Raw genomic sequence first — 15,299 nt, forward strand, 5'->3', positions numbered from 1 at the left:
TTCCAAGTGTTTTGAAATGGTGTTTTCTGCTGTGATCTTTCCTTGAAATGGGTGGTCTACCTTTAGCCTTGGACTCCCCCCGTCTGCTTGTTTAGGTGATAAGCACCCACACAAACTTGTTTGCACATCAGGCCACCCCTCATTGCTCTGTTTATGCTCCTTATAGTATACTGTTTAACATAATTAGTGAAATCACTTGCTTTTCAGGACAAAGGATCAGAATCTATGTTAGACGGTAGTAATTAGTTCATCACTTTAACAAAGACACCCACACCAAACCAACTATTAGTTTGGATCATCAGCATCAACAAATGTTCACTTGGATAAAATTGTGAATGTTTACTTCTAAGTGCATGACACATTTTATTAAAAAAAAAAGAGAGAGAGAAGAAGAGGAAGAAGACCTGAATGAATTACTACCACATCAGGTAACCAGAGGTCATGAGGCTGAAGTGCAAGAGATCTATTTTGGGATTCATTAATTGCTGACATTATCACCAGTGTTTTTTCAGCCATGGCCAACGTACATTGAGATGACTCAGTTTTAAACCCAGTGCTTTGGGATGACTGGAAAACCTAGTTCCTAATAGATAGACAACAGCAGGTCCAAATGACCTTAATGAGAAATTTGTTTCAAAAACTATGAGTGGACGATCAGAAAGGATGACCACTCTGTCCATGCACTTGAATCTGACCTAATACAGGTATAGGCAGTTTGAGATCTCTACTGAAACCTATTAGGGCTCCAAAATCTTTCACTGTATGCATGCGAACTTACGGTTACACACATCAATAATTTACGTCAATAATAGGCATCATTCATTTTCCCTGAGATGCGCTTAGATGAGGGGTCTCCTAGTGCTGCATCTGTTGTAATGGCATCTTCCTATGTACTCGGTGGGATTATGTTCATTGATTCCTTCTGTGGGATAAGGGGAAAGCCTTGGCCAAGCTGTGCACTTTGGACACCCCCTTCCTGCACCCTCCGGAATGGGCGGCGAGTCATCGATGCACAAATTCCTGCTCTTTGGAGAAGGAAGTAATCCCCCAGAGCACGTTAGGAGCCCACAAAGAAGGAATGTGTGAATGCCATGAAAGCAACCAGGAGATATAATCACATTTGATGGTTTTATCATTAATCTCTTGACCTGAAAGCCAGGCGGTAGGGAAGCGAGTCCTGTGTGATGTCGGGTGACCCCCGGAAGCTCTTACATCCTGTTTGCTGGAGAAATCTAAGCAAAACCCACTTACTCCAAGCAGACAGCCAGGGCGTCATGAAGGCAGGGCACAAGCTATCACTTTATTTATTCACAGGGTTTGGTCAGGCATGAAGGAGCTCCATTTTCCTAGGCCCCTGATAATAAAGGTTAATACGTTTTCCAAAGGCACAAGGAAGCATCCTTCCGGGTCACCAATGATTACTTCAAAATAAAATGGAGCACAATGAAACTGGGACTTCCCGGCTCAGTGTGTAAAAGGTCAACATCTGCTGATGCTCAGAGACGAGGCATGAGGTGGAGGCGGCTGGATGAGATGTCGAGTGAGCAGTACAGTTAGGGATCCATGCAGCACACGCCCGACACGCCCGACAGAGACACGCACAGCCACCAGAGAACCACTTTCCACCCATCCATTTCTGACACGTCGGGCGGCGGGGCTGATCGCCAGCGCAGCCTCAGTGGCCGGCCTTGGCTTGCTTTTGGGTCCCCGTTGCTCTAAAATGTATGTGCAAATGCAACTGTCCAGGCCTGAAAGGAGCACGTTATGGGGGGGTCTCTCCAGTTAGGTCAAGGCTAAGGGAGACACTGAAGCAGAAAATCAGACTCTTCGAGCGGAAGGTTCTCACCTGCAGTTTGTAGCACCGATTGCGGGGGTGCAGTAGCACAGGGCTGTCTCTAGTGGAAGGGAACGCCAGTTCTGTTTACAAAGCTGCTGATGTTCATGGCATTTAACCCACCTAGTGCCTAACCCATCCGTGGCCGGGCCTCCCCACGAGCTGAAGTGAACTGGGCTGATGGACAAATCGGAACATCTGACTGTGCATTTATAAGCTTTTTTATCTGGAAGATACTGAGCTGGGTGTCGGGCACGGCCATGCTCTGGCTGCCACCCCGCCCACAGCCCAGAGGACCAGCCTGCAAAGGGGGTGGGACACAGTGAAATTTGTCTCTTTACTGTCAGGGCATCGTCTTGCTGCCTCAGAACATCCTTTCCAATCGCTATTCAGCGCTCCTACAAAGGCTTTAGCCACCAGAAAGGGCGCGGGGCATAAAAATACGTGAGGTTCTGCTCTGAAAAGTTCTGGGGCATTTCCTTAATGAGCTTTGCAGGCTAATGTTGGGGTGTCACTGTTTGATATGCAAAGAGGAAGGAGTTACAGTCTGATTCTCCCATAATAGCTGGAAAAATGCTCTTTGCAATGGTGCTGGACCAGCGTTCCACAGAGGGTTGAAGAAGCATTTGCCTTTTATATTTCCACTAAAGGGTTTCTCGCAGAAATTTCTAGTAGGCTGACTGAAATTCTGCATGTAGTTTTTCTTATTCCTCTTCTTTAGCAAATGTAAACCTAGGTAATCAGAAAAACACAGTTCCCTGTATTTTAGGAGGGCGAAACAGACTGATTAGCTTTGTCCTTCATTTCTCCAGAAAGACTAATGATCACAAACCTGCTTCTTTCAGGCCTTCACAAAGACTGCAGTTAATGCATTAATAAGATCCCCTCCCCCTCGTTTCGTGGTCTTTTCCTTGGATTCTAATGAATATGCCTGCAGCATTCACTGGCATGCCGTCTCTGCTTTGTTAAATCATGGTAGAAATCCATACCCAGTCCTAGGGAGAGAGTTCAATTTGTCTGTTGGGTACTAAGTATGGGTGGATAGGACTGTTTATATTTTTGGAAAAGTGAGCTGAGGCTCCCTCAATAATTGCACCTTTATGAAGGTAGCCTTCATTGACCAAAAGGAGTCGAGAAAACCTCGACCGTGCCTTATCTAGAGAGGAATTCTTTGTGCCTAGCCATTGTCTCTGTGACCTCATCGTACTGCACAGAGAACGAACACAACGATTCAATCCGCCACGGAAATACTCACATCAGAAATGGATACTGGGAAAATAGATCTGAGGAGCTGAACAACAAAGCAAAGCTAGTCTAGACTGGGTTGGGTGATTGGTTTTGCTTTTTTTGTTTGTTTTGGTTTTTTACTTACTACCAATACTGGAAATACTGGGGATACCTAGAGAAAAAGAAAAAAAAAACAAAGAAAAGCTGTTAGACATTTTTTAGCGCATGACGTCTTTGACGCAACCTAAAAATCTCAGAAACTTACCCATTGCTAACATGCAGGGCACCAGGGAATAAGCACAGAGAAAACAACATTCATATGCACTCACTGAAGCCACATTGCTTTTGTTGATGAGCTCCAGAACACCTCAGAGTTTGGGCGTTAATGCTTGACTTTAGCAACTGGCTCGAGACAGCTTCATGACGCCAAACATTTTGTGTTTGCCCATAAGGTTAATGAACATTTCAAAACAGATATTAAACTAGGCTCATGTCCTGGGCACTGCGCACCAATCAGGCACAACCTGCACCTCTGCAAATACATCCACAAAACGCCATAGATCTCTTTAAATGTGTTGTGAGGAGCATGTGTTGGCTGATGAAAGTCATTTGGCATGTAATTTGATTAATTTCGCATAACCATCATTTTTTTATTCCTCTTTTACTTGTCAGATATGTGGATTAAACTCCGTAATAGAAACTTAATTGAGCAGAATAATTCAGGAATACATTAAGTTGTTCATATTGATCATGGGCCTCATCGATTTTTCAGTTTCCACTTAATTTCCAAGTTGTGCTAAGGTGGTGGGACCATTTCCGAATGTGCTGGACTGGGTATAACAATGGGCACGAGTTTAGTGTGTATCCATAGGGAAACTCCGGGCCAGGAGCAGCGGCACCAGGCTTTCTGCGTGGGGAGCTTTGCTCTCGCGCTCATGGCCTGTGCGACCTGGGGAGCAGTTGCTAACATTCTCAGTGGTTCAGTTTCCTGACACTTGGTGCTGTGGCAAGGACGGCAGAAAGTGGCACGGGTATCGCGTTCAGGGCTTGTCTAGGGACGTGGTATGGGCTAGGTCCACCTTTGCTCTGATGACTACTCTTGACGTAGGTGGTCCTTCAAGCAAGCAGCCCGTGACAGAGATTGCTAATGAACAGTCAGAGATTTATAGCTTCGCCACCGATTTGGGCTGAGAGTATGAGATGGAAACCAGACGCAGTGACAGTTCTGAGGTGTAGCTGACTAGCTGGGTGACTTCAGACCAAGTTCCCAGGGTCTCTGTCCCTGTTTGTTCATCTGAAAAGGGGCTAAATCTCTACTGCAAAGGGCTGCTGTGAGGGCTGAATGAGATAATCCATAAACCTGTCTGACACATGGTGCCTCGTCAATAAACGATAGCTGCTAATGAGCTGTTCAGATGTGTTCATCACATCGCTGAAGTGTTCTAACAGGTGGTAACTGTGGGAAACATTGAACTTCTATTTTTGTAATTATTTTTGAACAACTGCCCTCTGCTCATTTTAACTGATCACTGTATCTAACTCAGAGATTTCTAGCTTCGTATGCATTAAAACAAAGAGCCATTTTCCTTTTTCCTAGGAGGGTGGAGAGAAGGAGAAATTAAAGCTTACCGTGGTTTTTTAAAATAGGAATGAAACCCTATCATCAGTTAGTAGATATATTAAAAAACCTCTTGACTTTCAATGTGCAGGGTCTAATCCGCTCCAGCTTAATTACCAATCATTGATCAACCCAAACCAGAACCCTAGAGTTCCACATCCATGTTTTAGCTCTGTCCTGTTAACGGAAGTTCTAGCTGAACACCAAGTCTACAAAGAACTGATTTCCTGAGCCGGCACTCCATAGCTTCCTTTGCCGCAGCGCAACAGTGACTCGGTACTGAATCTTTTTTTTTTTTTTTTGCCTCTGCAAATCTCCTGTTGAGTGAGGAACGATGGCAGCATCATAATTTTAGTATCAATGGCAGAAGCTCCAAATTTCCCTGTGATTGAAAATCCTGCTCCACAGGGAGAAACGGCTTGCCTTTTGTAATCCGTCAAAGAGAATGGAAGTTAGGGTGGCAGGAAGAGACTTTTCATGTGTTTTCAAACTCACAGGGAGCTAGAGGGCTATGCATAATGCAACGCGAAGTTCTCAGGGTGCTTGGACCCCCTGCCAGGGAGAGCCAACCCCTAAGACTGATGAAATGCTTGCTGCAGTTAAACTACTTCGGAAACGTGCACAAATGTTCCCACTCCTTCGGGGAGGCCAGTGCAGGGGAGACGTGCTCACTGCAGCCAGACGAAGCTCGATCAGCAAGGCCGTTATGAGATCCCATTTTCCTCACGAAGCTGTTTCTATCACCTAACATTCAGACGCTTACAATTCAGGTTCATCCTCATTTATATGGCTGGCAATTTTTTGAGTTGCTATCAGGTGATCCACTTGCAACTCCATAGCTGTCAGGGGGGAATTGCTTTGAGAAGATTTTTTAAAACTGCTCCTTGGAATAAAGATTTTTAAAGTTGAGAATCGCCGGATGCCAAGGGATGTCCACTGGGTTTTTATTTTTAAATGTTACGTTTTTCCTAATGTTTCTTATTTAATGTCCAAACACCTGGCTTTTGGTTCTCTTCAGACAGGTAAAGAATTTAATAAACCCATTCCATTCATTAAAAAAGCTACAAGTGAGACATGAAAAACCTTTCAAATGTTTAAGGCAATAAGATGGGAAGGCTACAACTCATGTGTTGAAAGAGGGTTTCTCTGAGGTATGTGAGGGGTGAATCAATGGATGAGATTCTATGTAACAACAGAGATGGTGCCTGATAGCCATGGAAATAAGAGTCAGGAAAACTGTTGAGATGCATGTTGGCAGTTTTTTTTATTTTGACATCCCCTGTGAAGTGGCAACTATTATGTGAAGAATATTCATGCCTTGAGACTAGAACTCAGGAGTATTTCTCCCTTCCTCACCTCCGAGTGTGAGTCAGCCATCTCCCGATCACACAGCTCTGTCCGGGCCTCCCTGGGCCTCTTTCTTACTTTGACCATGTGTGCCTGAGAGCTAACAGGGGACAAGCACAGGTCTCGCTCCTCTCTGTGTTTCTAGCATCTTCCCAGGTCGCTCAATGTATATCTCAGGAAAAAAAAAATCCCTTGTTTCCAAGGAGGTGGTTATCAGTGAAAATACCACTTTGGTCAACGTAGGGTCTTGTCCCCTCAAAAACAGTCCCCTGAGATATTGTTCAGAGGTCAGAATTAGTGAATTTTTTTTTTCTCTATGGACAGTTTCTCTGTCCTGATAGCAAGAGTGACACCATGGACGGAGAGATGGCCTCACCACATGGCCTTTCAAGAAACGCAGGCTGGGAGCTCAACGCGATGCTCCGCTGGGTGAAGCCCATTTCATGTTTGTCTTATGTCCTTTCTATTCTTTTCCTCACATCTTCCTTTTATCTTCCTATTGGGACACTCTGATTTGTATTTTTTCCTAAGCCACCCAGGGGCAAATACAGATTTTGTGGGAGCTCTCTATGAGAAAAAGAATAGTAACTCTACAAGGGTTCTGTGTGCCCTGCTGTAGGCACTTGGAGAGCTTCTCTCCTCAACCAGCCCTCCCCACGCCCTTATTTATTTTAATTTTTTTTATACAACCACTTATTTCCAAGTAAGAACTCAACTATTTTCACAAGGGAGATAATGTTTGTTTTAATGGAATTCTGTGGCAATTTGGAGGATGAGAAGCTAGTAGAATTCTATATGTTACTTTCTTCTTCTTTTTCTTCTTCTTCTTTTTTTTCCCCCAATTATACTAACCCTCCCACCAAGTAAATAGCTGAAGGGCACACAGTTAGGCTTAAGGAAGACAAAGTGCTGGAGATATAAAAAGTGAATGCCTTGTTCTTCTGAGAAGATGAAAGCAGGCCTCACAGCCACGATTCCTTTGGAGAATCAACGAGAATCATCGAGGACAATGGAAGGGACAAGGTCTCTGCATGCTTCAAACCGAGAGGAGATATTACCGCCGCTGTGACAGAAGGTTTGAACGAAAGCCCATCGCAAAAGTGACTAGATCTTCTTCTGGCCAGGCTGCGGCCTTGGGAGCCCAAACTCCAAAAATCCCAGCTGAAGATGATGTGGGGGTGAGAAGGAAAATGAATGGATCCTGGTGCTTTTACTTCCAACGTCCTTCCAGCCTGGTCCCTGGTCTAAAGGGCTGTGGACAGGAGGTACAGTGAGTTGTCTTCCAGGAGCTTGAAGTGAAGGAGAGAAGAAGGCCTTCACAGGATTAAACATCATATAGGCAATCCAATCAGACGTGGCTGAAGTCATCTTAGAAGAACAGAAGGCCCTGGGGCCTGAGTGTACGGGACACACCTAACAGAGGTGACATCAGGGGACTGACATACGTGAAGAAGGGAAGGAAGAACTGGCATCCTGAAGCATCTGGCAGCAGAGTGGCCGAGCGGTGTCTGGGGAGGAGGGGTGGGTGGCCTGGAAGCTTGGCCTCCACTGTTCCGTCGAGTTAGGGGGCTGGCCCAGGGGGCGGATGCACGTGTCAGGGTGCTTCCGCCTGACGTTAGTAGTGTTCAAGTCATTTAAATTTCCTGATCCTGTGCTCACCAAGCAGCCTTCTGACGATTATCTGGCTTTTCACAGAGACTGAGTGAGTTACAGGGAAGAGAATACGCTGGCGATAAGGACTTGGCTATTCTGAACGCCATGACAGTTATTGCATATCATGGACCAGTAAACTGGCATTTGGACATAATTGATCTCTCCATAGAGCCGCTGTCTCCAACAGGAGAATTTGCTGATCAGACTGGGATGGGGGCTCAGAGAAATTATAATGACGATAGCAGCTGACGTCACACTTGCTTACCATGTGCCTGCCACTGTTCCAAACACCTTATGTACATAAATTTGTCTCATTTTTATGACCACCCTATGAGGTCAACACCCAGGTTCATGTCACAGATGGGGGAAACCCACACACAAAGAGCTTGCCCAAGATCATCTCAGTCAACTGGGGAAGATGCTGGGATTTGAAGTAAGGGGTGCCAGCTGATATTCCATTGTGGGTGCTGTTGCAATATAGTCACACTTCATTACTCTTTAAGATGCTAAACGTTTTGAATTCCAAATCCCATCCGGCCCCTTGAGCTTCAGTTAAGAGACTGCAGGCTGGTGGTGGCACATGAGTTACTGGGTATTCTGGTGTTATAGATGGCACCTACGGTTTGGTTCATGCACCCAGTGCCCTGCAAGGCAGGTCTGCTCTCATTGGGCCAACAAGTCCGGAGCCGGAGAAGTTGGTGGTCCAGTCGCTGAGGCTATGAATGCTACTTGGTGGGGTGGGGGTGGGGGCGGGGTCTGTGAAAACCAGCGCGTCAGTGTGCCATCTCTCAATGGCTGCCCGGGCCATGAGCACCCAAGATAACAAAGTGAGTCTTTTTCCTCCAAGGTCTCAGTGGGTCTCTTCTGTAGGACACTGAAGGACTTGTGTTACAGCCAATGAGCTAGGAGGCCACGTCTTCCAGGAGACATCAGAAAGTCAATGGCAGGTCAATGTACACCCAAGTACATTACAGGGTTATTTTGGTTTACTTATTCATTCACCAAGTAATTAAGTCCATAAACATTTATAAAGGACATGGATAATCTATAGTCCCATTCTTAAACTGGTAACATTTTAGCTCCTGAAGTCAAATAGACCTGAGTTTAATTTTTGTTTCATCATGCACTCGCTGTGGGACTTTGTTAACCTCTACGTACTTGTGTCTCCAAATTTGTAAAGTGGGGGAGAATAGCACATATCCCTTGGGGATGCTGTAAGGGTTTAATGCAAGAAAGTGCATGAAGCACTTCACAAAGTACGAAAGCCTTGGGCACGTTGACTCAATAGTAACTATCATTATTATCATTATCCTTAGAATTTTGTTATAATCAATTTTAAGTGTACATACATTGCCAAGAATCAAGAGAGAAAAGAGCAATGATTTTGCATGGGGGAATCTAGCTATGCTGCCCTGAGGAGCTGACATTGAGGAGCAGTCTTGAAAAGGATCAGAATTTCAACAGAGAGAGAAGAGAAAGGAATGAATTCGGTAGCTAGCACGCTGACTTTGAGATCTCCAGAGCTGGAAAAATTGTCTCGATTCATTAGAAAAATGCAGGCTACAGTTGGTTGATTACTATTAAATCAATAAAACTAAGAACTAAAAACCCAGGTATAGATTGGAATGTCAAGAAAAAATGTAGACTGAGAGGAGGCAGGGGTGGGGAGCCAGAAAATTGAAAGCAAAGGCAGAAGCAGAGTCCCTGAAGGCAAAGAAACAACAAGTAGAGATCCAGGAAGAGAAGCAGGAGGGAGCAGGCTTAGAGGAGGCCGACCTGTTCAAGCAGGTGTCAGAACGGAGCCCATTCCCCAGTGCAGGACAGAGGAAGTCACCGAAGGCACCTGAGAAGCAAGACAGCTCAATGCAGAGTCCTTGAAGTCAGAACACACCTGGGTTCAAACTCTCCCGCTTACCCTGACTAGCTCTGTAAACCTCAAAGGTGTCTCCTCCTCCATAGCCATCGGCTTCTGCATCTAGAGCATGAAAACAGCAGCATCTTCCTAATGAGAGTGTTGTGAGTTAAGAACGAACTGATACACTTACAGCACTTGCAAAATTGTCTGGATAACGACACACATGTTCATGTGGGAAAATATAAAGTGATCAATGCAAATCTAATACCAGAGAAGATAAGAGAACCACCCTCAAATTACTTTCCCTCACTCGGAGGAGCCCTGGCTATTGTGTGCAATAATTCAAGTTGGATTTCTGAACAAACAAATAATGTCACTGTCAGACCAATTTAATTTTCTTTCTTTGAAGCATATTGGACTGTGTAGATGGAAGGAAAGCGAAGGATGTGATGCTGCTGAACTAGCTGGCTTTCTGTCTGCCTCCCAGGCACTCCTATCACCAGGCTAAAGAAATGGTTTAGAACAGCGTGTCCCCCAAAGAGCGTTTCACAGAAAGTTATTATGTGTCGCACGAACAATGAAGTTTGGGAAACACTGGGTAAAATGCGTGGCTTTACTACAGGAGTCTCCAGTTTTTTAAATAAGGTAATGTGACTATCTAAGAGTTCGTATAGTGGTGGGCATTTTTCAGATCTTCTTGGCCATGAAATTCTTTTAGGGATCACAGAACACAGTTTGGAAAGCAGAGGTATTGGTGAGGTATAGGTAACATTATATTATCTTTCCTCAAGTGGTAGTTCCTAAAGGATGATTATTAAGGGTTTAGCATCTATAGCTACAAAAATGTTGTGTGTTTTTCTCCAGGGATCAGAATTTGAAGAGGTGCTATTTAATACTTCTATGCACGAGCTGAACAATGAGATCCAAGAGAGCCACGGAGAGCGTGAAGCTGCCCAGGGGTTGCTATCTACTCGTATGACAGAAATAACATTCACCGGCCCGTCAAAATAGAATTCGATCAGAAATAGCATGAAGAAATAGGGAAAAAGATGTCTAACAGATAAGACATAATTTCTGCATATTTTGAAAAGAAATAAAAGATTTCGATACACATATGTATATGGCTTTAAAGACTGGAACACACCCTGGGTCTTCGATAAAAAGCACGACAAATACAAATGTCATCACGAGAGTCCTTCTGCCTCTGCCGAGTTCCCTGCAGTGAAAAGCGCAGGGAACTGGGATGTGCCTTGCAGACGTGGGTGGCTGTGTTAGGGCGCTGGGGCTCCTACGCCTCTCTCCTGGCTCTGCAGGTTCCTTTCGGCAGTGGCCTTGGTTGCTGCTCCAGAACTTAGGACTTCCCAAGCCGTGTGATTCCCAGCAAGGACCCAGGTTAGGGTGCTTCTGGGTGGAGGATTGAGAACCTTTAAAGGGAGATCCTATCATTCCCTAGTTGAACAAAAGCCTTGTAGTTATTTTGCTACGAGTGAGCAGGTACAGGCCTTCTATTCAGAACTTATCCTGGCTGCTTGAGATTCTGCTACATCCAGGGATGATCCAGTGTGGGTGCCATTTCTAAGTCACTGAGGAGCTGACGTTGAGGGATCAGAGACTGTAGCCACTTTTTTCACTTCTTTGGTTTTACATTTTTGAATTAGGACATGGCGTACCCTAAGTGCCCTTCTTAAAGAACTGGCTTGAAATTCACCCAGTGGAGTCCTGCGCATGTGTGCTGTGCACGGGAGCACATATTTGCATGTGCATAAGAAAAAGCCGATACAAAGGAGAACCATAACAGTGTTCCAAGTCCTGTTCTTGACTTAAATCTCCACACTAAAACATCAGAGGACTCCCTGGGCAAGCAACCAGGTGAGAGACACAGAAATCTCATCCCATGAAAAAAGGAGCTCATGATGTTAACCTGGACAAGAAAAGAAACTGGGGTCAATATAGTTCTTTCTCTACTTAAAAAGAAAAAAAAATGGTTGGAAATTAAGAGACACTACTTATGTTAAGAAGAAGGATTTATAACAATCAAGACTGCCTTTCAATAAAAAAAACAAGTCTGCTTTATGAAAAGAGTCCAAAAGACGAATTTATTTTTGAAGACTTATCTTGTGACAGGTGTTATGCCTAACACATTACATGCATTAGCTTAGTCAGTTCTCTCAAAGTGGCTGTGAGGCAAGAAGTGCTATTCTCTTTACATTACGGATGGGCACACAGAGTGCGGGAGTGGTTAGTTTCCTTTTCTAAGGTCACACAGCAGGGGAATGGACCAGCCAGTATTGGATCCTGGAGCCTGTGCACTAAACTGCCAAACTGTTTACAGTTCTAAACCATTTAGCCTGGTGATAGGAGTGCCTGGGAGGCAGACAGAAAGCCAGCTAGTTCAGCAGCATCCCATCCTGCACAAATATCCTTGGACATTTTAACGCACAGCCTTTTATGTCAGAGATTTAGTTTAATGGGTTCGTTTCATTGTAAGACTTTTCCATTGCAGGGCTGGACCATCGTAGATGATCTCTACAATTTTATATCTAATTTCTGCCATATTGAGAATTGAAATATTGATTTGAACGTCCTTGGCCACCATGTCCATTTGTCACTTTCCTATTTTTTGTTTTACCTTCATCTGAGAACATTTTTTTTCTTTGATTTTAGAGAGAGAGGAAGAGAAAGAGAGAAACATCAATCAGCTGCCTCCCATACGTGCCCAGACTGGGAATTGAACCCACAACCTAGGTAGGTATTCTGACTAAGGATAGAACCTGCAACATTTTGGTTACTAGATGACGCTCCAACCAACTGAGCCACACTGGCCAGGGCTGTGACCTTCCTACATCAGCAGAGATGAGGAAAAACCTAACAGTCTAGTAAAGGACAGTAAAAACTAAGGGATGCATGGACAATGGAATCCACGAGGAAAATGAAAGAGGTTGCACTCCTTTGACCAGGGAGTAAAGTGGCAGTCTGTAATAACCAGAAGATTAGGGGTATGCAAGTCACTTCCATGGAGAATGTGACAAGAAATTTATTTCATTGAAAAAGCTTGGCTGGCACAGGACGGTTTTCTGAGTGCAAATGTCTTGAAATAAAAAAGACTTTGAAGCACAGTTACAGGTAGAAGAGGGCCATGCTAGAAAAGAAGTCCACCCTGATTGGGAGACTCAGTTGGTTGGAGCATCATCCCATACACGAAAAAGAGTGTGGGTTCGACTCCCAGTCAGGGCATATAACCAGGCTGTGGTTTGAGCCCCAGCTGGGGTGTGTACGAGAGGCACCACATCGAAATTTCCCTCTCACATCAATGCTTCTCTCTCTCTCTCTCTTTCTTTCTCTCTCTCTCTCTCTCACACACACACACACACACACACACACACACACACACACACTGATATTTCTCTCTCTCCCCCTTCCTCGCTCTCTAAAATCAATAAACATATCAGGTGAGGATTAAAAAGAAGACGTCAACAGCAGTCCGCCTCAGCTGCCTTCCTGGTAACCTCCACAAGGTGCCTGCCCTGAGGACCAGCTGGACGCCAGCCCGTGGTGGTGACTCCACTTTCCCTCATCCCGTCTCACTGAAGAAGCAGCAGACACTGAAAATGAACCTGGGGCCATTTTCACTGCGGGAAACTTTTAAGCTCGATCTGACGACTGCGGCGATGGAGACCCTTAGGTAGCCGGCCGCAGGGCAGCGCGACAGATAACCTCGGGAGATTCCCTCTGAATTCCTGAGTTACGGCCCGCAACGACGGAGGAAGGCCCAGGAGGGTCTCTGTTAATAAAATCTCCTTGAAAAACCAACACTTCTGCTCAAACAGAGCTGTATGTATTATTTTTAGGAGCTAGACTGTTGCTTCTTTTTTTTTTTTTTTTTTGCTTTTTTTTCTTTAACACGGAAGGAAACTGAATACCCTTACAGTAAAGGGATTTTTTTCTCTTGCTTTATAGAAATTTTACCACAATTTCATGCCCTTGCACCTCACAGTGTGCTGCTCGGTTCATTACTCTTACATTTAACTTGATAAGGTCCTGGCGCCTGTGATACTGGTTCTTATAGGTTCTGGTTTCTCCCAGCTGCTGCTTTGAAGCTCCTGATAACATTTCCTGCCTGGCATGGGGCCGGTGGCTTTTCAAGTTTTCACGCTCTTTCTGTTTCTTCTCACTTGGGCGGGTGCATTCACAAGCTCACGCCATCTCTCCTTGTGAAAGAGGGCAACTCTTGGGCTTTTGCAAGTGGCTAATCGGTCCATCCCTGGCCCTGGGCAAATTGTCCGGAAGCAACGACTTCTCTCCTTGAGCGCGTCCCAGCGCGCGTCCCTGTGGATGTCCAGGGTTTCAGCGGGCGCCCACCCGTGGTAACGGGGCGGCGTGTCTCATGGCTCCCGTGAACACAGATAACGTGGTGCCCTCCTCCCGTGGACACCGTGCGGCCCCCACACGCCAGTCGGGTTGCAGCTAAAATCGGAGAGGGAAGCATTTCTGCATGAAGCTCCCCTCTGGTTGCCCGCGGTGAGGAACGGGACTGTGAACATCTAGAGAGAGACTTTCCGGAAGGTGTTTATGGTTCACATGGAGTTACAGCTGGGAGTTTTGAAGGTCTTTGTTATTTTAATAGGAAACTCTTTTGGGTTTCATCCACTTGGAAAGGAATTTCTCCTGTGAGTTCCATCGTTTTCCCAACCCATCTGATGTGAACAGCGGGAGCCTGAATTTGACAGGTGATCCAAGGGCTAAAATGTGCTTAGAAGTGGTGACATTGGGACTGAAAGCTTTGGCTGCGCGTTGAGGAGGGACGGGACAACCAGCAAGAGGAGGCCAAGCACAACTGCAGGCGACACTGAGAGGAACAAGCAGCTGGCTCATCACACACAAAACGCAGGTTAGGAGCGAAGTTACTCACAGGTGTTTGCGGTGCCCTTGGGGATGGGGAGGTACGAGCCGGGGCTCCACGGTCGGCCCTGGTAGTTCTTCTTGCACTTCCCACAGTCCGGGCCTGTCGTGTTGTGCTCACACTCACAGGTCAGTTTGCTGTTGTCGTACACACACACAGTGGCATGGAGGTTACATTTGCACCTGGGCAGAGGAGAGACAAGAGTTCATTGTCAGTCAGGCTGGCTCAGCGATCAGCGAGGCCTTCCCCATGGATCTCCGGGGCTGTGGCTCTCCGCCCCCCAGGCCTGGGTGCTACACGGGGGCGCTGGGTACAAGGGAGATGGCAGCCCCACCCTCAGGATCTTCCCAGCAAGGGCCTCCGGGGGTCGGGGTGGGGTCCCGCCGCAGCCTGTCCCCACCGCCCACTCTGACAGGTCCTAACACCAGTGCATCAGTCCACTGGGGACCTGAAAGCTCCCGTAAAACAATCATGCTCCGACATCAAGGGCTTCCCAGCAGGTACCCGAGATACGGCCACAATGGAGAGCTTCTTCTAGGATATAATCCGATCTACGGCAATTTCATGTGGGCTGGAAGAACAGTGGTAAGTCCTGTTCTCCCGTAAACCATGGGACAAGTCTTATTTATTTAAAAAGAAAGATAACCATGAAGACAACTTGCTATTACGAGTTATTTTATGGACCCCAAGAGGCTATAATAAGCTTTCCTCATTTCTCAAATGACAGCTCGGGTCAGAAGCATTTTTCCCAGCAAGCCCTCTGACCAGCCTGCGTGGTCCTCAGGTTCCCAGTTCATGGCAGATAAGGTCATCACAAAGGGGGGTCAGAACTGGGTCAGAGGGCTCAGGTGAGAGAGGCTCAGAA

The 15,299-nt window shown here is 45.9% G+C and overlaps 1 protein-coding gene across 2 annotated transcripts in view; it reads right to left on the bottom strand.

The window, feature by feature from the left end:
- The window catches only part of NTNG1 (netrin G1), a 247,003-nt gene that overhangs the window by 59,725 nt on the left and 171,979 nt on the right, over nucleotides 1-15,299 (bottom strand). For both annotated transcript variants that reach the window (XM_054564706.1, XM_054564705.1), the window contains exons 3-4: nucleotides 14,444-14,616; nucleotides 3,207-3,233 (exon numbers count right to left, since the gene is read on the bottom strand). In XM_054564706.1, coding sequence (XP_054420681.1) covers nucleotides 3,207-3,233; nucleotides 14,444-14,616 — 200 coding nt within the window. The remainder of the gene's footprint in view (nucleotides 1-3,206; nucleotides 3,234-14,443; nucleotides 14,617-15,299) is intronic.

The sequence above is a fragment of the Pteronotus mesoamericanus genome, unplaced genomic scaffold, assembly GCF_021234165.1.
Source record: "Pteronotus mesoamericanus isolate MK-2021 breed Mesoamerican mustached bat unplaced genomic scaffold, CSHL_Meso_final scaffold_99, whole genome shotgun sequence".
Lineage (NCBI taxonomy): Eukaryota > Metazoa > Chordata > Mammalia > Chiroptera > Mormoopidae > Pteronotus > Pteronotus mesoamericanus.